Here is a 21,767-nt window from a genome sequence, read left to right as displayed (position 1 = left end):
CTCTGCCTCTTCTTTTTAAACATGTTTGGTGGTCAAGTAGTGGCACTGAGTTCTGTTTATGGATTGAGAAGTATTTAGTCTGCCTTGGGGTGTAGAGAGAACATTTCCCCAGGTGTCTAGTGCTTCCGTGTTACAGATGAGTGCAGTCAGACATTCACATGGAAGGAGGCCAAACGCCTGATGGCTGAGTGACCCTTTGATTCCTAGGACCCACTGCACTGATGGGGGCCTTGCCCGAGCTCATGCGGAAAGCCGGTCCTCTTTGGGTTCTTTTGATCTGGGGCATGAGGCTGACGTGTGTGGGTGGTTTGGCAGGAACACAGTGGACTGTAAGTGGGGTTCATTGGTGGAGGGAAGGCTGCTCTCACCATCCAGGCCCTGTCTGTGGAGTCTTCCACGCCCTCTTCTCAAAGGGCATGCCATTTTCCAACTCCAGGCCAGGGCCTTTCTCGACCACTCAGGACTGGTGTGCTCGGTTGTACTAGACGTTTGTTACTTGGTGCCCATGAGTTAATTGGGCCTCCTAGGCGGGTTTAACACCTTTGTTGCTATGTGAAGATTTTGCTGTTCTCAGATTGCTTGTTAACAGTATTGAAACATTGTGTGTGTGTGTGTGTGTGTGTGTTTGCACGCATGCGTGTGTGTTACAGCGTTCACTCCACAGCGGTGTATGGGCAGAAAAAGAGTTGAGGCTCAGGCTTCTCAGATTCTGTGAACTGGGTCTAGCTCTGGTGATCTTCTAATCCAGGGATGGCTAATTTTTAATTTTCTAGTTGAGTCTGGCTTTGGCTATCCTCAGATCTTCCTAATCTAGAAATGTGCAGAGAGGTCAGCTTTCCAGGTTCTGAAGTGATCTCAGCCAGATGTGAAGTGGGAGCCTCCCAGCTGGTGAGGAGGGGGAGCCACCGGGGGAGAGGAACTGGCTAGTAGCCCATCCTGCCCCATCCCTCTCTGTCCTGCAAGGGGTGGCCCTGAGAAGCCCGGTCTGTCACTAGGAAAGTAGTGGAAAGAGGGTAACCCAAACTGACCTGTGTTTTGTTCTAGTTAGTTTACGGGATTGTGTATTTTCTGAACAAGAGAGTTTTAAGAAATGAATAAAGGAAAAAAAACGTGTAGTTTTTCTTTTTCAAATTATGGAATTGTACTGTTAAATAAGACCATAACCCTTAAGGAGGGCTAGGCTACAATATGGACAGATAGGGATTGAGGTTATGGAGAAAGAAGAGCAGCTGAGCTGAAGAGTGATATTAAGAAAGTATACCTCGCCTTAACCAGAAGTTTGAGAAGTAGTGATAGGAAAAATGGAGGCCCAAGTAACTCCAAACTGAAAACATCCTTTTTTTTGTTTTGCTTTCTTTTTTATGCCATGTATTAGGGCTTAACTCAGGGCCCACACACTCTCTGTTAGCTTTTTAGATCAAGGCTAGTGTTCTGCACCTCTTCTTCTGGCTTTTTGGTGATAAAAGAATGGCAAAGACTCTTTCCTTGGCTGGCTTTCAACTGTGAATCTCAGATCTCAGCCTCCAAGTAGGGGATTCAGGTGTGAGCTACTGGCACCCAGCTCATCCTCTTCTTAAGAAGTAAAATCACCCATACCTGGTGATATGCATGCTTACTGTAAGAGCTTACCTCCTCTGCCTGCCCTCTGCCCTTTTTGTCTATACTGTGACTGGGTCAGACTTCACCAGAATCCCAGACCAAGTATCAGATGCTCTAAGTCTCCTGGTGTGAGAGGTCGGCCTGGGCGCGGCTGGAGGCCAGCCCTATGGGAGGCAGGCTTCCATGGTAGAGAGCAAGAAGAGAAGAGGAGTGGTGGAGAAGTCTGGGTAGATCCGCCACCCAGGCCCACTGCATTCTTCTAACTAGTTTAGTATTGTAGATCTGCTGGGTCTGAGATGTTTAAAAACTTTGGAACCTATCTGTATTGTGTGCATGCAGGGAAAGCGAAGTGTTGTGACGAATGCCACAACAGGTTTAGGTTAACCTGAGAGAGAAAGGAGCAGACGCTGATGGAGTTCCTTCCTGGTAACTGGGGAAACAGGGCTTTGAAATTTTTGACCTCGTCTAAAAATTATATGCAATTGTGTGTGTGTGTGTGTGTGTGTGTGTGTGTGTGTGTGTGTGTGTGTGTGTGCATGCATGCATGAGTGCGTGAGAAATGCAGTCTGTTCTCAGAGACTTGTAGCCTCACATTGTGGTGACTTGGAGCACGGGCCTGGAAGCAGAGATTCATGTGTCCCCACAGCCTTCTTCCTTGTCTCAAAGCCAAGTTCTTGCTGTCCATGGCTTATCCGCCATGAGCAGGAGACCTTGATGTCTTGATGGTTCTCACTCTTGTCTCCCAAGTGCCAATGTCACATCTGGAGGAGAATGAACAACTGTCATTTCCACATTGCGCCTAATGAACTTTTGGAGAGAAAAGCCAAGTTTTTTGTTTTTTATTATTTTTTTAATTATAAAAAAATAGAACTCATGTCTTGAGGAGCCATTTATGAGTAATGGAGTCCCTGTAAGACAATACTTTGGGCGGCGGGGGGGGGGGTGTTTATTTTTCTCACTAGTGCTTTGAAGTCAATAAACTTCATTAAAAAGCAAAAAAAAAAAAAATTAAGATGGGCACTGGTGGCTCAAGCCTGTAATCCTTGCTACTTAGGAGGCTGAAATCTGAGGATCACCGTTTGAAGCCTGGACGAAAGTCCCTGTGAGACTGTTATCTCCAATTAACCACTCAAAAAACCAGAAGCATTGCTATGGCTCAAAGTGATAGAGTACTAGCCTTGAGCAAAATTGCTCAGGGACAGCACCCAGGCCCTGAGTTCAAGCCCCATAACCCACCAAAAAAAAAGGAAACGAGTTCCAGTATTATTTGGAGTTATTTGTGTGTTCCTCAGTGTGCGCAGTAGCACTGTGGATTTTGTGGTGTCTGGTCAGGCGGGCAGCGCGCATTGTGTTAGTACTGGTCTCCTTTCTGACCCCACTGTGAATTAAGACAGCAGAGGCACTGTTGACGCAGCCAACTCTCTTCCCACTGGTGAGACTGGTTTAAGTGTCAGCAAGTCGGAGAAGGTTTTTTAGCTCTGGGTTTGTCCTACGAGGAGGAGAAGGGCATCACTAGGAAGGAATTAAACCCTGTGTGAAAATCTGCTTTTAAGTGGTGCTTTTGTGACCTTTAATGCTGAAGTTCAGCGCCTCTGTTCGGTCAGCACTTCCTGAAAGAGTGTGCGTTCAGGCACGGATTCTAAGCTTTCTCTCCAAATGTCATTTGTCACTGGCCTCTGACATGCCTGCAAATTGTATAATAAAACAAATGTGGGTGTGTCCATACGTTAATAAAAGTATTACACAGCAATAACATTTGCCTTGTTGATTATATTGCTGAGATCTTTCTGCCTTGAAAATCTTAGACCCCAAAGAATTGTTAGGTGGGCACTAGCTGCTCACACCTCCAATCCTAGCAGACCAGGAGGCTGAGACCCCAGGATCACAGTTTGAAGTCAGTGTGGGTAGCCAGCCTGTTAGACACGTATCTCTAATTAACCACCAAAAAGCCCATAGTGGAGGTATGGCTCGGGTGGTAGAGTGCCAACCATGAGTAAGCAGCCAGCCCTGAGCTCAAGCCCCAGTTGCGGCACCAAAACAACAACAACAACAACAAAACCACCTAATTTGTGAAGATGGCCAGAGAGACGCCTTTGGATAAAGGGAGGAGTCATAACTGCAGGGATGATAAGCAAGGACCTTTGCTCTGCCAGTTCTCCTGATTTCCCATCACCAGCTACAGGAATGCAAACTCACCCAGGCTGTCTGTCAGCTGGGCCGGGCCAGCCGCCACCTTAGAGCAAGGATTGCCATTCCTTCCTGCATCACCACTGAGGAGATTTCACAAACCATGCCCGCCCAGCGTGCCGCCTCCAGCCAGGACACTGGAAATATCCATGATGTGGTCACATTGCGTGTGTGTGTGTGTGCGCGTGTGCATGCATGTGTACCCATATGATTTGTGTGTACATTCAGGATTGAGGACCGCTGCTGGACCCCCTCCTAGATAGTATATATTATTATATGTAAAAATTGATTATAGGCAGGCTGCCAGGGGCTCATACCTATACTAGCTATTTGATCTGGAGGATCGAGGTTTGAAGCCAGTCTGGACAGAAAAGGAGTGGAGGTAGAGGATCCAAGTGTGAGGTTAATAGAAAAGGTTGAAGACGTAGCTAAGAATGTTTTTCACAGAATAGTTTGAGATTTTTATTTCAGTGGTTATGTACCTGACACATCTTTTTGTAACTGTTGTTTTGATTCAGTGATCTACAGCAATGTGCTTTACTCTGTGGTTTGCAGCCACCTATGGGGAGGCTTATGTAGCTTACGTAAAAGGTGCCCGGGCTGACAAAGCCTCTTGCAATCACTTCCCAGGAGCTGGTGCCTGCCACCCCACAGCCCATCCCAAGACCTGCAGGTTTAGGAATCACTCCATGTTTTTGGACTGGGGCAAAGGAGTGGCAAAGCATCTTTGTAATCTTTTAAACTCAGACTCAAGGTTTCTTTTATTTTTTTGTTTTGTGCCCATATTGGGGTTTGAACTCACACACTTAGTGGCATTTTCATTCAAGGCTGGTACTCTGCTATATGAGTCACAACACCACTTCTGGAGTTTTGTTGGCTAAACGGTGATAAAAGTCTCATGGATTTTGCAGCCAGGGCTGGCATTGAACCGTGATCCTCAGATCTCAGCCTCCTGAGTAGCTAGGATTAGAGATGTCATCCACTGCGCCCTGCTCAAGGTTTCTTAGTGACAATTTCTCTTCACTATTCTTGCACACTGGTTCTAGAGCCTGGTGTTGAGATGGGAAACAAAGCACAGACAGAACAACGATTTCTTTGTACACATTTTAATAGCCACTAAAAGGAACTTTATTTCCTCTCATTTGTGGGTCTGCGTGTTGGCTTCAATTTCAAGGCTGCAGCCATATCTAGCAATGTCTATCATACATTTATACACACATGCCCACACACGCTAAGCACCAGCGAGGCGGCACTGGCCTGGCCGGCCTCCTTCCCTGGGCGCCCGGTCTGCTGAACGTCTGCTGTTTGTCTGCCGTGTGCCAGACATTCGAAAAGCTTGGTGTGGCACCAGCCTCCATTTCTGCACGGGAAGTTAGGATGCCAAACTGGGGTTGCCTATTTGGAGGTTGTATGAAGAAAACAGAAGGTGCTCGGCTAAACATGAGGGGGCTGCATGGAAATCCCCAGGGTCCCCGCGTGGCCATGGAGGCCCCGGGTGCTGCCAAGGTCAGGTGCAGATCTGTGGGCTCAGCAGTGTGCCCCTATTGCTGCCCTGGGGCCTCCCCTGTCGGGGTCTTGTGCCCCTCTGTAGGAGGCAGGGCCCTATTTCCCCTGAGTGTGTGGAGTGTGTACAGCTGACGGCGTGGGGCCTGCACTCTCAAGAGCAGCACTGCAACGTCCTCGGCGCCATCTGCGTGGGCCCTGCTTAGTCCTGGGTGTGCAGACTGTGGCGATGGTATTCTGTCACTGCCATGAAGTCCTCAACGCCTTGCTGGCTCTGCCTCTCCCACACTTTGGAGAGAGTGGGGTCACCCCTTCAGCACATGGGGAGCTGCCCCGGATGGGCGTGGGCCCCGGCTTCCAGCTCTGGCAGCCATGTGCAGGCCAGCTGGCTGGCTTCACTTCCCGGCTGGCTCCTGGAGGGCAAGGGTTCACAGGTCCTGGAAGGCGAGGGTCACAGGGCTGGCGTGCACAGCAGAACCCCGAAGGATTTCACCTGCGGGCAAACATAAGTCATACTTAACTCCCAGCTGGCAGTGCCTGCGGCTGGGGTTAGAGCAGCACTGGAAGCTGGTTATGGGGATGAGCTGGGGATTTGCTGGATCTAGACGAGACACAGAGCCCCCCTGGAGAGGCAAAAGCCTCTGTGTGTTCAGATTCCTATAGCTCAAGCCATTCCACCCTCCAGGGTGGGACCCTAATATTTCCTTGGGGGGCAGGGGGAGACAGCCCATGCTCCAGGAAATTGGAGCCAGAAAGAAAAAAAAAATAAAGAAATAAACAAGGCCTTTTCCATCCTCCCAAGAGGAGAAATGCTGAGCGAGAACGGTGCACACAGGGCAGCCAGTGCAGGGAGAGAGGCCCCCGCTATGGTGAGGAGCAGCCCAGCCAGCCGGGCTCTCAGATCATCCGAGACAAGGCCAGCCAAAGCCACGCATCCTGTCAGCCACAGCCTGTAGCGAGCCGAGGCAGAGGGGAGGCAGAGGGGAGGCTGGCACACTGGAGGGCTGGGCCTGGGACTGCTGAGTTACCTTAGCAGGGGCAGGAGAAAGGCTGCACAGAGGTAATCTTGTGAGTGAGGTGCTCTCAGCTCGAGAGAAAGGGATCACCAAAGAAAAAACCAAAGGATTAGAAAGAAAAGAAATACCACGAGTGAGTTCAATCACGACCTAACCCATTGCCCACCGGGCTCAGCACAAGGTCAGGTTACACTGTAGGTCACATTTGTAGGAAAATGCTCAACGACTCTGACATCCGTTATTACTATGCTGGGTATGCCCTCACACTCCCCTAGCTTCTTAACTACCTCTGTCATCCGAGCCACACTTCCACTTCCAGCTTTTTGCTGGTTAATTGGAGATAAGAGTCTCACAAACTTTTCAACCTTGGCTGGTGATCCTCAGATCTCAGCTTCCTGAGCAGCCAGGATGGCAGGTGTGAGCTGCCAGCACGCTGCTTACTCTGCCACTGAAAACGCAAGGTTAAAGGTTTAGCTTCTGGTCTTTAAACCTGTTTTAAGCCAGTTTTTCCTAGGGAATTTTTAGGCCATGGCATTTTAAATAAATGCAGAGAATGTCTGGTCTGTTTTAAAAACCTCTCCCTTTCTAGTTCAGTGTTTATTATCTAATTTTCTTTTAGATCACAGAGAGCCAGTGGATCATGGTATTCTTTGTTTATGTGTGTGAGTAGTACTAGGGTTTGAACTCAGGGCCTAAGTGCTCCCTTAGCTTTTTGGCTGAAGTCTTAGACACTACCTGCTTGAGCTACAGCTCCACATCCAGCTTTGTACTGGATAATGGAGATAAAAAGTCTCAGACTTTTTTGTCCAGACTGGCTTGAACCTTGACCCTCAGAGCTCAGCTTCCTGAGTAGCTAGGATGACAGGCGTGAGCCACTGGTGCCTGCTTTCATAGTGTTGTTTAGAGGAAAAGATAAAAGTCAAATTACAGTTCTCAATCTCACAGGGCACAGGAAAGCCAATTTAGAAGTTTGCATCTGGCGTTTCACAGCAGTGTACAGGCCGCTCCAGCCTGCACACCATCTGCAGCCTGCCTGACGTTCGCAGACTCCGAGTGTGAGAACCAACTGAACTGCGTTTCCCCAGACTCTCATGTGATGTAAAGGAGGAGGTGTGGGAATGGAGGGAGGATGAAGATGAGGATGAGAAAGGGATGAAGACAGCAGAGTAATGGAAAGGAAGACAGGAAGAGGCCCCTTGAGGAACAGAGACCCAGTGCAGGGTGTAGAAACCCCTCGGAAGAGCCAAGTATGCCCAGGTCACCCACAGACCAATGGCAGGTGGTCCTGGGGTGGAGACAGGCACTGTGGCCTGCGTCTAGTGGCTTCCCTACCTCCAAATTTGTCCTTGCTTTCTTCAAAACGTCATGTGTCCTTGTCACTGAAACAACAAAACATCCCACAGAGCACAAGTTACCAGCTGCACCCTACTCGCTTTGCAGATGCATTCTCAGGCATTGCCTTCTGACCCCTCAGTTTGAGGATCTGTCTCTGTCTATCACTCTGTCTCTCTCTTTGTCTCTGTCTCTCTCTTTGTCTCTCTGTCTCTCTCTCTCTCTCATGGGGCTTGAACTCAGGGTGCGGGCACTGTCCCTTTTGTGTTCACAGCTAATGCTCTACCACTTTTGAGCCATGGCACCATTGACAGCCTTTTGGTGGTTTATTGGAGATGAGAGGCTCATGGACTTTCCTGCCCAGGCTGGCTTTGAACCCTATTCCTCAGATCTCACTCAGCCTCCTAAGTAGCTAGGATGACAGGCGTGAGCCACCGGCACCTGGCTGGGAGTCTCTGGGTGGCTGGCCCGTTCCCTTACTGGTGACACAGGGGTTGGGTGTGTTGCAAGGGTCTCCCTCCCCAGCCCCCCATCCGCGGCCTCTGTGCTGCACAGTAGGATGTCGGGGGGCCCGGCTCGGGGGACCCACGCTGGCTGACGATGAAGTGCTCCATGGCCTCCCTCTGCCGGCTGGCGGCCTGCAGGCGCTCGGCCGAGCTCTGGAGGAGCTTCTCCTGCGTGGACACCTGGCTTCGCAGGTCCTGCAGCTCCCTCTCCACGGACGCTCCCTGGGGACGAGGGGCAGCAGAAGGCCACACACTCGCCTGCGTGGTTCTTACCAAACCAGAACAGAGCCCTGCCATCTCCCGCCCTCTCGTGCCGTTTCTGGACTGAGTCTGCCCCTTCAGAAATGCCTCTCCAATCCACACCTCGAGCATGGGGGGAATTTCCACAGCCGGGCCCCTGCGCAGGTGGGCCCACTCAGCACTCAGGCCTTAGTACTGGCATGGGAGGGAGGGAGGAAGGGAAGGGCAGACAGACATGGCGTCTTACCACTTTGCCCGATGGCACAGGACCTCGGGAGCTGGGCAATGCCGCTCTCCAAAACATGGAGAGGAGGGCGGCTGCCTCGTCCAGGCTGCGGCTCAGGGCTCCCGCGCTGCTCCGGAGCTCACGGGCACCTGTGCTGCTCCGCACCTAGGGAGAGCAAAGGAGGACTTAGTAAACATCACTGCAGTGGAGGACTTAGTACGTGTGAACAGCACTGGCTGCCATATGGGGAGCCAACACATGAGCCTTAGGAGCTCATCCATGTGACACAAGCCAGATGCTGCATGGATGCTGCCTGACAGAGCCACGGCCCCGTGCGGGCCTCTTGAAGGTAGGCCTCCTCGAAGCCAGGCCTCCCTTGCAGCCACTGACCCACAGTCACGGGTATCTGCGAAACAGGCTAGGAAGCTTTGCAAATCGGCAGTCCTGCCCTGCTCCGTGTGAACAAGGAATCCCTAAGCTATTAGGCTTCCCACCCTGTCCATCCACAAGAAGCAGGGAGATCTGTCCACCGCCAGCCACGTGCTGCCACAGCTGTAGCCATGCCCAGGGTGCTCAGCACAGCATCCTAGTAATACTATCAAGTGTCTGCCGAGGATGGTGACAACGCTCCTGGCTTTCTGTGGTTCTGAGGGACAACACCCTATCAGCTAGATGGTAGCAGAGGAGAACTCGGGGTGTGGCCCAGGACGGGGCGTGGCTAGGGTGAAAGGACTTCCTCAACTATTGGCAGATGGAGATAATGGAAATAAATATAATTGGCAGAGGAGGGAAACGCAGAGGCGTAAAGGCCCAGGGACAGAGTCTGCCTAAGAGCGCAGGTGTGATTACCTCTGTGTGCTGAGGTTCAAGGCCAGGGAAGGCGCATGCCGGCAGCAGAAGGGATAGAATCTTCTGGACCAGCAGTTTGCCCTCCCCAATCTGCCGCCTTAGAGCACTGTAGTCGTCCACGTGGCCTATGACATGGCGGCCGTTCTTGTTGGCAAAGCAGCCATCCGTGGCCTCACCCTCCAGCACAGGACCGTCCCTCCTCGCTGGAGAAGCTTCTGAGCCCGGCTCTGAGAAGAAAAGCCACAGCAAAATTCATGAGGACCAACTCAGTTCAGTCCAGAGACCAGGACTGAGAAAGGCAGACTTTAAAAATACAGGGTGGGGGCTAGGAACATGGCTTAGTGCTTGCCTAGCATGCATGAAGCCCTGGGTTTGATTCCTCAACACCACATACACAGAAAAGGCTGGAGGCGGTACTGTGCTCAAATGGTAGAATGCTAGCCTTGAGCAAAAGAGGCTCTGGGACAGTGCCCAGGCCCTGAGTTCGGGCCCCAGGATTGACAAAAAGAAAAAAAAAAACAACAGGGTGAGCCAGACCTGGGGTTCATGCCTGTAATGCTAGTTATTCCAGAGGTTGAGACCAGAGGATTGGGGTAAAAAGCCAGGCTAGAGGCATGGCTCAAGTGATAGAGTACCAGCCAGACAGGTAAGCACCATATTTTGAGTTCAAACCAGCAAAAAAATGTACAGAGTGGGCAACGTTCATACTCATTCTAGATTCTCTAGTCAAGACAAATGTTAGTACAAAATAAGTTTTTAGAGCAACAAGAAAGTCAGCTGTACAATAGGGAATGCAAGGAAGAGAAGAAGGAGAAAGAGGAGGAGGGGGGAGAGGGGGAGAGGGGAGGGAAAGCAACCAGAAAAGTACAATGAGTTTGGGACAGGCAAATTTAGAAAACACTTGGAATTCAGATAATGCAGTTATAGAGAACCAAGGATCATTTGCATTGGTGAATGGAAGCAGCATTGTCTCTGAGACCTTTCACTGACATCCAACTTTACCCTTTGTCCTGGTGACCCTGGCGGCATCTGACCCAGGGGCAGAGGAAGAGTTGTCGGGGAGGACCAGAGCTGGGGAACTCAGACCAACATCCCGTACTGGTGGGGAAGCAGCTGAATCTAGGGAGGAAGGACAAACGCAGTTTTCAGGCCCCTAGACCCCAGCACACATTAGCCACTGGGCCACCTGCAGAGCCCAGGGCTGTGGGACTTGGTGGATAGTATTGGTATTCGCTCCTGAGGCCATCATGAGAAGCAAGAACCAACAGGTGGCCTCATTTGCTGCTTCATTCTTCAGAAGCACAGCAGTGTTCCAGGGTATTTGAGAAAGAACAACTTCTGATGGTGAAAAAACCTAAAGTTTTGAGTATAATTTTGTATGTGGGATCTAGAACATTGCCTTATAATAAAATATAAATACTAATGGTGGTTGCTGATGGCTCACACCTGTCATCCTAGCTACTCGGGAGGCTGATCTGAGGATTGAGGTTTGAAGCTAACCCAGGCAGGAAAGTCCATAAGACTGTTACTCCAATTAACCCCCCAAAAGCTGGACATAGAGCTTTGGTTCAAGTGGTAGAGTGCCAGCCTTGAGTGAAAAAGCTAAGGGACAGCACCCAAGCCCTGCGTTCAAGCTCCAGGACCAATACACACACACACACACACACACGCACGCACGCACGCACGCGCACACACACACACACACAATGTCCCAAATAAAACCATACAATGTATTTAGTATTAATAGTAATTATTGCTCCCATCTTCAAGTTGAAAAAAAACTGAGGCTTAAAGACTTGAAAGTTTAAGTACCTTGCACAAAGCAAACATCCTGGTTCTGAATCTGGCTCTCATTCGGAAGGGCACATACCGCTTCCCCAGTTTCAACCCAATGCTGTCTACTCGTGGAGCGCTGGCTGCAGCAGCCACCATGCGCCCTCTGCTGTCCAAAGGCTTCCCTGGTCCCTTTTTCTTCCTACCTTGAAAGAGTGGAGGCTGGTCGCTGGGCTTGGCATTGGCGGGGAAGCCCTGGCTACTGGAGGGGCTGAGGCTGGCTTTGCCAACTCCACCATCCAGTTGTTGCTCCAGCTGCAGCCGCAGGCCGGTGTTCACCTGAATGCTTTGCTCCAGTTGTGCCCTCAGAGCACGAATCTCTGCCACTAGGTGGCTCAAGTCGCCGTTCACAGGGACCTGAGTCTGGGTGTCCAGGCTGGAAGCTGAAGGAAGACGGGGGAGGGGTCAGGTGAACACGACCCAAGAACCCCCAAGTTTGTAAGGATGCTGCCCTGTGCCATCCCTTCCTACCAGGGACCCCACTGTCACCACAGGCATTTAGGAACGTATCCACAAGACAAATGTCACTAGTCTGGGGTGGCACTGGGGCCTGCTGGGACAGTACAGAGCCAGCCTGGAATTTCTCTGGGGCTCCAGCTATGCATGCACACTTTGAGGAGAACAATTATGGCAAGTAATTATGAACCTAGGGTTTCATTTTTGTATTAACCGTGCATTAGGGAGCCAGACCTCCTCCCCCCAGCCCCCAGGCAGGAGGTCAGCCATGAACTACAGAAGGACATTTAATGAGTGTTGAACTCAACGATCAAAAAGGAGAAGGAGAAGTCAGTCACTGATGATAGCTCACGCCTGTAATCCCAGCTACCCAGCAGGCTGAGATCTGAAGATCATGATTCAAAGCCAACCCAGGCAAGAGAGAAAGTATGTGGAACCTTCATGTGAAGTTTAATTCTTGTGGCAGCCCCTCTGCCCGGGACTTTGTAGGAGAGGGGAAGGGAACGCAAACCTTTCAGGCTTTGCTCAGAATTTCCATAAAGTGCCTCGTAGATCTGAAGCTCCGACTGCAGGGTGCGGAACAGCTGCTGCTTTTCCTCACACTGTTGCTGTAGCAGAGTCAGCTTGTGCTGCAGCCTGTGGGAGCGGCAAGGGTCCACTGAGCTGGCAGGGTAATGGAGCCTGAGTCCCAGGTTAGGAAGACCATCCCTTTTAATTGGCAGGTTGAAGGGAAGAGTCTGGGACAGGTACATTACTGAGCCTCAAGATGCAGCTTTGGTTATGTCCACTGGGAGCATCAGAAACACACCAGCAGCTTTGTGCTTGTGCACATCGTGCCCTTCTTGCTAATGGAAGCCAGTGTTCACTCTAGCCATGCTGGTACAGTTTGTGGTCAGAATAACTGGAAAGCCCTTCCTTTTGCTCAAAGTCACCCATGAAGAAAAACTGAGGTGTCCTTTTGGTCTTGCCCATCTCCCTTCTTTTAAACTGATAATGGGCAGGTCTGCTCTCACCTGGAGTCATTTTCCCGGAGGGAAAGGCGTTCCTCCCTGAACCGCAAGACCTCCTGCTGCTTCTCCTGCAAGTCTTCCAGCAGCTGCTGCTTTGACCCCTTCTGCCGCTCCAGCTCCTTCTCCAGCTCTTGGAGTCGGGACTGGGCAGAGAGCAGAGCCTCCCTCAGATGTCCCATCTCCTGGGAGTGTCCTGGTGGGCAGAACCGAATATTTAGGGCTTGGAGGCAAACCTCAGCAGGAAGAGAAGCTGACAGCATGCCAGTCCTGACCAACAGAACCTAGCCAGTTGCAGGACATGGGGAGAGATTGGCTCACATTGGGGGATGGTTTGCCACTGTCTTTGCAGTCCCTTGCTTTGAGAGGAGATACTCTGGCCCATTGTTCTCTAGGGACATGTATGCCATCGATTCAACAATCTACTACATTTTGCCAAAAATCAACAAAGTTTTCTTGTGTATGGTTTTTAGAATATTTTTTTCATTATTTTGAAAATTGGGTCAATTTTTGTTTCCTAGGCTGTCAAAATCTTTTCTTTCTGACTCTCTTTTTGTCTCTTTCTCTTGGTGTGTGTGTGTGTGTGTGTGTGTGTGTGTGTGTGTGTGTGTGTGTGTGCAGTACTAGTAAGACTTGAACTCAGGGCTTGGATTTTGTTCTATAGTGTTTTCCACTCAAGGCTGGCACTGTACCACTTGAACCACAGTTCTGCTTCTAGATTTTTGCTGGTTCATTGGAGATTAGAGTTTCATGGGCTTTTCTGCCCAGGCTGGCTTCAAACTGTAATCATCAGATCTCAGTCTCCTCAGTAGCTAGGATTACAGGTATGGGCCACCAGCACCCAGCTTTAAAAATATCTCTCTTGGTCACAAAATCTCCAAAATGATGTGCGTATACCCCACCCATTTGACAACTCCTGGCTTCACAGAAGTAATGGCCTCCAACAGCCACTCAGCCCAGCAGCCTGGGAGTCTGAGGGCCATCCGTGGTTGACACCTCTGAGGGTACAGCCTTTTGTAGACCAAGAACAGCTATGAATGGGTTGTTGGGTGTTCAGTCGATCTCCTTGCTATTCCAATGGGTGATGGGTATACAGGGAAGGAAATAGATGTACAATGGCCCCAGTGTGTGACTTCTCCATCACCCACCTCTGGAAATGTGACTCAGCTGAGCCTGAAGGCTCCGGTTTTCTTCCTTGAGGACTCTGTTCTCATTACAGAGCTGGGACATGGAATCCAGGCCCTGACCACCAAAGTGAGGGGTGGATCCTGTACCAGAAAAACACACGTGAGTAACAGATGCTTCCAGATGTTTCCCAGTCTCCATCTCCCAAAGATCTACTGTGTCAAACCATTCAAAAGCCCTAGGAGTCAAAATGGAGGACTGGACTAACTAGGCACAATGGGCTGAACGCCCGGCACTTTGGTGCCTCCTCTCAGTGGCTTCTGGGCATGCCACCATCACGTGCCATAGCTGTAGTTCTGCCGCAGGCTCCTTCTCCCTGTCTGGCTGCCATTGTAATGCAGAAGAGCAGCCATGTGGGAAACATGGTCTCCAAGAGGAGTCAGGGAAGAGTCTGACTTGGGGAAGGGTCCTCACAAACCTGGCCATACCTCTTCCCAGGATGAGGCCAGGAGTCAGGAGACCCTCCTGCCTTAAGCAGAGCTCCTCTGTACCCTCAGACACTGCCCTAAAGCAAAAATCCCCCCACCATCACGGCTGGGCTGCAAATAACAAGTGACATAAAGCATAGGAAAATGCTCAGAGTGCTGGGAAACTCTGCCTAAGGGTCCTCCCGTGTGAAGCTCCTGAAGCCCAGCCCCAGATGGTCAGGGCCAGGCCTCTCCTACCGCTCCCTCGGGTGGTAGAGCTCAGGCGGTGCTGCAGCTGCTCTCGCAGCCGGTCATTGACACAGATGGACTCCTCCAGCCGCTGGCGCAGGTTCCGGATCTCCCCCAAGTGCTCTTCTAGCAGATCGGCGCCTGGACACGGAGAAAAGTGGGGAAGAGTACATGTTTCCAGGAGGGTGGCGAGCTCAGCACGTGAGATCTCAAGATCAGTAACCGCTATCATCTAATGCCAATGACTTCCTCTCACATGGGCACCCAGGGGACACAGGGAATTTGATTTGCAGGGCACTGGTGGCTCACGTCTGTAATCCCAGCTACTCAGGAGGCTGAGATCTAAGGATTCCAATTCAAAGCCAGCCCCAGCAGGAAAGTCTGTGAGAGTCTTACCTCCAATTAACTAGCAAAAGGCCACAAGTGGAGGCGTGGCTCAAGTGATAGAGCACTAGCCTTACTAGCCTTAAGCAGAAAAAGCCAAGTAAGAGAGCATAGGTACCCTGAGTTCAAGTCCCATTATCAGCAAACAAACAAGAAAAAAAAAAAAAGAGTAGCTGGTCTGGGTAAGCATGGGCCAGCCCTGCTATGGCGTCCTTGTGGGCATCCTCGCACACAGGTTCTGGAAAGCCACATGGCTTAGAAAGGAAACTGCTCTCTCTGGATGGAGCTACTTTCCACCAGAAACTTGTGGCTATCTCCAGAGCGTGGCGTTGAGATGACAGCCAAGGCCTCCCTCCAACGCCACCTTTCTCCTAAGACCTTTATTCTCACTCATATATGACTGAACGATTTTTACCAAGGGCCAAAGTCCCGCCTGGTCCACTTATTCTCACTCATATATGACTGAACGATTTTTACCAAGGGCCAAAGTCCCGCCTGGTCCACTCAGAGAGATGGCCTATGGTACCCACATGTAACCTTCAGCTCATTCTTCATGGTTTGCTGACTGGCACTGAAAGATTCCTTCAAAGCACTAGTACTTGGGCTTGAACTCACAGCCTCATGTTCTTGCTTGGATTTTTTCACTCGAGACTGGTATTCTACCTCCTGAGCCACACCTCTCCTTGCAGCTTTTTGCTGTTAATTGGAGATAAGAATCTCACTGATTTTGCTGTGCAGGATGGCTGTGAATTGAAATCCTCAGATCTCAGCCTCCTGAGTAGCTAGGATTATAGGGGTGAGCTACTGGCTCCTGGCTGTTTGGGTTTTAGACAGGGGACATACATCTATGTCTGGTGAAGGAATTGTGTTTCTTTCTATAAAAATTTCTGACTGATGGGAGCCAGTCTCTGTAAATGTCTGTGCCTGGCCTTCTAGAAGCCTCTAAGATAAAGGGCTGTAAAGAGGTTAGGGAGCGAGAGACAGGGGCATGACAGTATGGGAAGTGGGTCCCCAACTTTCTTGTGGCTCTGAAGAGCACTTGAGCTGTGGACAGAGTGAGTGGAGGACGGCCTTAGGAAGGATGGACACCATGAGAGTCCTTTGAGCTTTTCCCACTGTGTGAGCCAGCAACTACAGGAGCACTGCACAAAGCCCTGCCCAGGTAGGAAAGAAGTGGTCAGGAGGAGACCTGCTGCCAGAGGTTGCCCCTCAGCTCTGTGCCTTACCTGTGGGCTTGGAGGTAAGCTGGTACATGGACGAGCCTGAAGACAAACCTCCACACACACTCCCTTTTTGGGGCCTCAGCATGTCCCACTGGCACCCAGGCTCCAGGCTTTGTCCCAGTTCTTGGGGGCCCCTCCTGGGGGAGTGGGCGGGGCCGAGGTAGGGGGAGGAGCTGGCGTGGGAACGGGTGCTTAGCAATGGAGCTGTGGGCGTAGGAGGCACCGTGCCAACACCTAGGCAGAAAGAACAGTGAGGACATGAAAACTACCAGGGGATGGACAGACAGACCCCCGGTAATGCACAACCCCAAGCCTGTAAACGCCACCTGCTGTCTTTCCTAGCAGGAGACCCTGAAAGGCAGAGGATGGAAAAGATAAGTCAAGTCATGTGTGTACCCAAACGACAAGACCAGGGGCCCACTCGTGGCTCCTACTGTAATTCCTGACAGAATCCAGGAAAGTTTCAGAAGCAGGACTCTTTTCCTATGTTAGGAGTCAAGAGGATAATAGGGGACTGACACATGTGGCTCACACCTGTAATCCTAGCTACTCAGGGGCTGAGATCTGGGGATCGTGGTTCAAAGCCAGCCCGGGCAGGAAAGTCTTTGAGACTGTTATCTCCAATAAACCCCCAGAAATGTGGGAGTGGTGCTGTGGCTCAAGTGATAGAGCACCAACCTTGAGTGGAAAAAAGCTAAAGCCCAGGCCCTGAGTTCAAGCCCCAGTACCAGCATAGAAAAATAAATCACCCCAGGAGATTCTAACAGGATGCAAAATTTGAAAAGAACCATCACAGTTCTATACTTGTCCAGTTTATAAAATATTAAATGTTCATTAGAATCACTGTGAGTGAAAGAGATTAGAAACATAAGTACTTTTTCTTTTTAGTAGAGATTCAAATAAAGAGCGTTGCCTACCCGTTTCGTACCCTCTCCATCCTCACCCCAACACCCAGCAAAGGAGAGATTAGTGGTTACGCACAGCTTATGTTTTAGCCAAGAGCACAAGCGGTTTGGAGATGACCAGTGGACGAGCAGAATTCTCCTGCTCCGCCTCCGCTGGCCACACATACAGTGCATGTGCGCCACACCATGCAAAGCGGTACCACAGGGATGTGCGAGGAGCTCTTCCCCCGGCACCCACCCAGGAGAAGCGAGACAGAGCTGTCCACTGACGCACTGCGTGCTAACTGATGGGCCAAAGCCTCTGACTATCTGCAACTCTGGTTCAACTCACAACAGATGTGTGTGTGTGTGTGTGTGTGTGTGTGTGTGTGTAAGACAGACAGAGAGAGAGAGAGAGCGTGCGCACGCCAGTGTACTGGGCTTGAACTCAGGGTCTGGGTGCTGTCCTGTATCTTTTTCATACAAGGTTGGCATTCTGCCACTTGAGCCACAGCTATATTTTTTTTTTTTGCTGGCTAATAGAAGATCAGGTTTATCTGCCTGGGCTGGCTTTGATCTGAGATCCTCAGATCTCAGCTTCCTGAGTAGCTAGGGTTGCAGGCGTTGAAGCCAGGAATGGACTCCTTTTTCTGCACAGTGCGATCCTTCTGTCTTTACCTGTGGACAAAGACAAGGTGGCAAATCTGGAAAGATAAAGGGAAGGAAGTTGTTGGGAAGGAAAGGAAGCTAGACAACACTGCTGTCATGTTGGCACAGGCGTATTTGTTACCCAAGCTGCTGGTGCCATGAGTTTCAGGTTGCAAATGCCAGCACCTAGGGCCCATACTTCTCTAAATAGAGGGGGGAGCACTACTACAGGGGCTCTGCAGAGGGACCCCACCCCACCCCACCACCGCTGAGTTTGGCCTGACTCCCGTAACAGGATGGAAACAATGATCCTGAACACAGAAGGTTTGTGGACACCCAGAGCCAGGAGCAGAGGACACATCTGGCCTCACCAACCACTTAGCAGCTCCTTTGAGCCTTTGTTCCCTGCTCTGATTATGTTCCACGTGGGCTGGCCAGGCACCAGTGGCTCATGCCTGTCATCCTAGCTACTCAGGAGGCTGAGATCTGAGGATCATAGTTCAAAGCCAGCCCAGGCAGGAAACTCCGTGAGACTCTTATCTCCAAGAACTACCAAAAAACAAAAACAAAACAAAAAACCGAACCCAGAAGTGGATCCGTGGCTGAAGTGGTAGAAAACCAGCCTTAGATAGAAAAAGCCAAGGGGCAGCACCCTGGCCCTGAGTTCAAGCCCCAGTACCAGCACACACACACACCAGGAAGATGACAGTAAACATGGTCCAAAGAAAGCAAGCAGAGATTTCCCCTCCATCTAGACTGCGCACCCCCGGGAGTTCACTCCAGCTCCCCTAAGCCAAAGCCATGCAGAGCCACACTGCGTGCGCTGCCACCAACACGCACGCACGTGCAGGAGTGCTCACTTTCTCCCAGCTGCTTCTGTAACATCTGCAGCTCCTGTTGAGCCTCAGCCAAGGACACCACGGGTGTCTCGCAGCAGCCAAGAAGGGGAGGACCAGGGGGACTGAGAGGCAGGAAGCCCAGCGGAGCTGGGGGCAAGGGTGCCTGGGGGAGCAGGGGGCTGGAGGTGAAATGAAAGCCTGGAAACAGAAAATGAGGCAGAGATGAGACACGTCATTAGAGAGAAGGGTGGGGGCAGAGAAAAGCACAGGGAAAGGACTGAAAAGGGGAAGGCTATGCTGGCCTAGAATGATCGGTACTCTAAGGAAGTGGGTCTGGCTGCCCTTTCCTCTCCATCCCTGCCAGGGCCATCCCATACACATCTTGGGAGCGACTGGCCACAAGGTGGCATGCCTGAGCTGGCCCAAGGTCAGGGTGGCTGTGTCCCAGTGCTCCCTAAGACTCTCCCCACAGCCAGCACGCTTCTCTAGGGGGAGGGAGGGCAAGAGTGAAACTGTCCTCTCCAGTCGATGGAATCTGGAACATGGATGGAGATAGAAACCCAAATCAATGTGCTCATATGCCAGATGAAAAGTAGACACTGTGTTCAAAACCAGCAGACAAATTCGAGAGATTCTTATCTCCAAATACCAACAAAAAAAAGCTGCAAATGGAAGTGTGTCTCAAATGGTAAAGCATCAGCCTGAACAAAAACAGCCAAGTCAGAGAGTGATGTCTCAGTACTGGCACCAAAAAAAAAAAAAAAAGTCAGAGAAGATGCTGGTGCCTGGCCAGGACACAAAGGCCTACAGCCCGCCTGGGCATTTAAATAATCACTTACAGAAAACTCTTTTGACCAAGCCTTGCCTCAAACTTGCTATATAGGCCAGACTAGTCTAAGATGCATGCTCCTTTTGTCTGACTTGAGCCACCAGGCCCCGCTAGACAAACTCTTAACACAAGCAGATTCCTCAGGTCTTAATACAACCCTGCAGGAACCTAAACTATATGAGTAGGACTTGGAACTTATATTATAAAACTCCTTCCTAGGTGATCTTTGTGCTTCATATATACAGACAGATCTTTAAGAGACTAGCAAAGACCCAATGTTTGAATACACTTCTTCTAGTTGGAGGGCAGGGAGCCCTAAGAAATCAATGCTGCTGTAATCAGAAGGCTGATTACCTTCTAAAACACATCATGCTTGCAATCCTACCTACTGTGGAGGCTGACATCTGAGGATCACAGTTTGAAGCCAGCCTAGGAAAGCAAATCCTCAAAACTCTTACCAATTAACCATCAAAAAGGTTAAGGTGGAGCTGTGACTCAAGTGGTAGTCAGCCTTGAGTGAAAAGCCAAAGGAAGCATGGGGTCTTGAGTTGAAGCCTCACTATGGGCACCAAAAAACAGTCATCATCATCATTATTATTATTATTATTATTACTATTAAAACTTTGTATGCAGATCAGAGCCTGCTGTGAATTATTTACTCTCTACAACATTTTTTCATCAAACACAAATGGTGAGTGAGATGGTAACTGGATTTCGTCTAGAACATGGGATACACAGGCCTCTAACAATCAAACGGGGCACTGAGGAAAGAGAAGCCGCTTGTCCCTCTGGCGGGTGCATACCTGGTTGGGCCTGGCTGTTCTCCTGGGGGGGGCTCTGGGGAGTTGGCAGGCTGATAGGGTTGCTGGTGGATCCGGCCTGAACCCCTTGAGATGGACTGGTTGTTGATGGTTTAGAAGACAGTACGGCGGGATGACTTGAATGATGGATGGAATCTATAAAACCCATGAATGAAAGAAAAGGTTTGGTGGAACTCTGGCCTTCCATTTACCCAGGGAACCAGGGCTACAGTCTTGCTGTCCCAGAGAGCACAGAGCCCAAGCCCTGCAGTGTTTATTTTCTTGCTTATAAAGTGCTCTGTCTGTGAGGTGACACACCTTAGGCTGACAGTGGAGCCAGCCGCCCTGAAATTTAAAAAATGGCCCCACCAAGACTGGCGACATCTGTGGAGACCCACAGATATTCAGGGCACATTGGAATTGTAAGCACAAGATTGTTGAAGGACAAATGGGACAATCTAAAGAAGGAGATCTCTTTGCTAAAGTCATTCACCGAGAGAGAGAGAGAGAGAGAGAGAGAGAGAGAGAGTTGGGCACAGTGGCTCATGACTATAATCATAGCTATTCAAGAGACTATGATCTGAGGATTGAGGATCAAAGCCAGCCTAGGCAGGAAAACCGGTCAGACTCATCTCCAATTAAGCAGCATAAAGAAATGGAGGTATGGCTCAGGTGGTAGAGTGCTAGCCTTGAGCAAAAAAAGCTATGGGACCGGTATGTCTAGGCTCTGAGTTCAAGCTCCAGTACAAGAAAGAAAGAAGAAAGAAGGAGGAAGAGAGGAAGGAAAGAGGGAAGGAAGGAAGAAGGGAGAGAGGGAGGGAAGAAAAGCAAGCAAGAAAGTTCTGCTAGCATCTTTTCCCTTTGTGCTGGCTTGTCTCGGGGAGGCCAGCATGGGCACACCGGTGGAGACAGAGTGACAGAGCACATATAGAATCAGGAGCAAGGGCAAGGATCCAAGCCATGGGGGCCTGTGGCTGATCCTTGAGAGCCATGTTCAGCCAGGTACACACCCAGGTGGAGCTATAGGGCCTGGTTCCTAAGGTCTCCTCAACCTAGGCAGGAATGGCACAGCTCACAGTGGAGACTACCTGAATGGCCAGGGGAAGCTTTCTTCTCTTCGTAGTTTGTGTACTCGCTGGCTACGTCCATGTCAGAGCAGCCTTCCAGCTCATCCGATAAGAAGGAGGCAGTGCTGGCAGAGCGGTGGGAGTCTGACAAGGCGTGGCTGCAGGGAGGCGAGAAAGACTGAGCATCCAGCTTGGCCTGCAGGACTTCAATGACCTTCTCCTTCTCCTGGAGCTCCTTGCTAAGCCTGTTGGGGAGGCAGAGAGGCAAATCGAGGTCACCAGCCAGGCTCCAGCACTCACGCCTGTCATCCTAACTCCTCAGGAGGCTGAGATGTGAGGATCACAGTTTAAAGCCAGCCTAGGCAGGAAAGACTTTTACCTCCAATGAATAAGCAAAAAACCAGAAGCAGAGCCGTGGATCAAGTGGTAGAGCACCAACTTTGAGTGGAAGAGCCAAGAGAGAATGCAAGGCCCCTGAGTTCAAGCCCTAGTACTGGC

The 21,767-nt window shown here is 50.5% G+C and overlaps 1 protein-coding gene across 1 annotated transcript in view; it reads right to left on the bottom strand.

Moving 5' to 3' along the window:
- Positions 1–4,913: 4,913 nt before the first annotated feature.
- Pde4dip (phosphodiesterase 4D interacting protein) overlaps positions 4,914–21,767 on the bottom strand; it is a 64,170-nt gene continuing 47,316 nt past the window's right edge. Inside the window, exons 26-39 of the mRNA XM_013018290.1 lie at positions 21,291–21,514; positions 20,206–20,358; positions 16,206–16,436; positions 14,605–14,736; positions 13,903–14,022; positions 12,761–12,950; positions 12,259–12,383; positions 11,438–11,674; positions 10,461–10,577; positions 9,459–9,685; positions 8,631–8,774; positions 8,227–8,365; positions 7,638–7,684; positions 4,914–5,782 (exon numbers count right to left, since the gene is read on the bottom strand). Coding sequence (XP_012873744.1) covers positions 5,741–5,782; positions 7,638–7,684; positions 8,227–8,365; positions 8,631–8,774; positions 9,459–9,685; positions 10,461–10,577; positions 11,438–11,674; positions 12,259–12,383; positions 12,761–12,950; positions 13,903–14,022; positions 14,605–14,736; positions 16,206–16,436; positions 20,206–20,358; positions 21,291–21,514 — 2,128 coding nt within the window. The 3' untranslated portion in view covers positions 4,914–5,740. The remainder of the gene's footprint in view (positions 5,783–7,637; positions 7,685–8,226; positions 8,366–8,630; positions 8,775–9,458; positions 9,686–10,460; positions 10,578–11,437; positions 11,675–12,258; positions 12,384–12,760; positions 12,951–13,902; positions 14,023–14,604; positions 14,737–16,205; positions 16,437–20,205; positions 20,359–21,290; positions 21,515–21,767) is intronic.

This window comes from Dipodomys ordii, unplaced genomic scaffold, assembly GCF_000151885.1.
Source record: "Dipodomys ordii isolate 6190 unplaced genomic scaffold, Dord_2.0 Scaffold39, whole genome shotgun sequence".
NCBI lineage: Eukaryota > Metazoa > Chordata > Mammalia > Rodentia > Heteromyidae > Dipodomys > Dipodomys ordii.
Note: the sequence above shows the minus strand (reverse complement) of the source record. Positions and strands in the feature narration are given on the sequence as shown.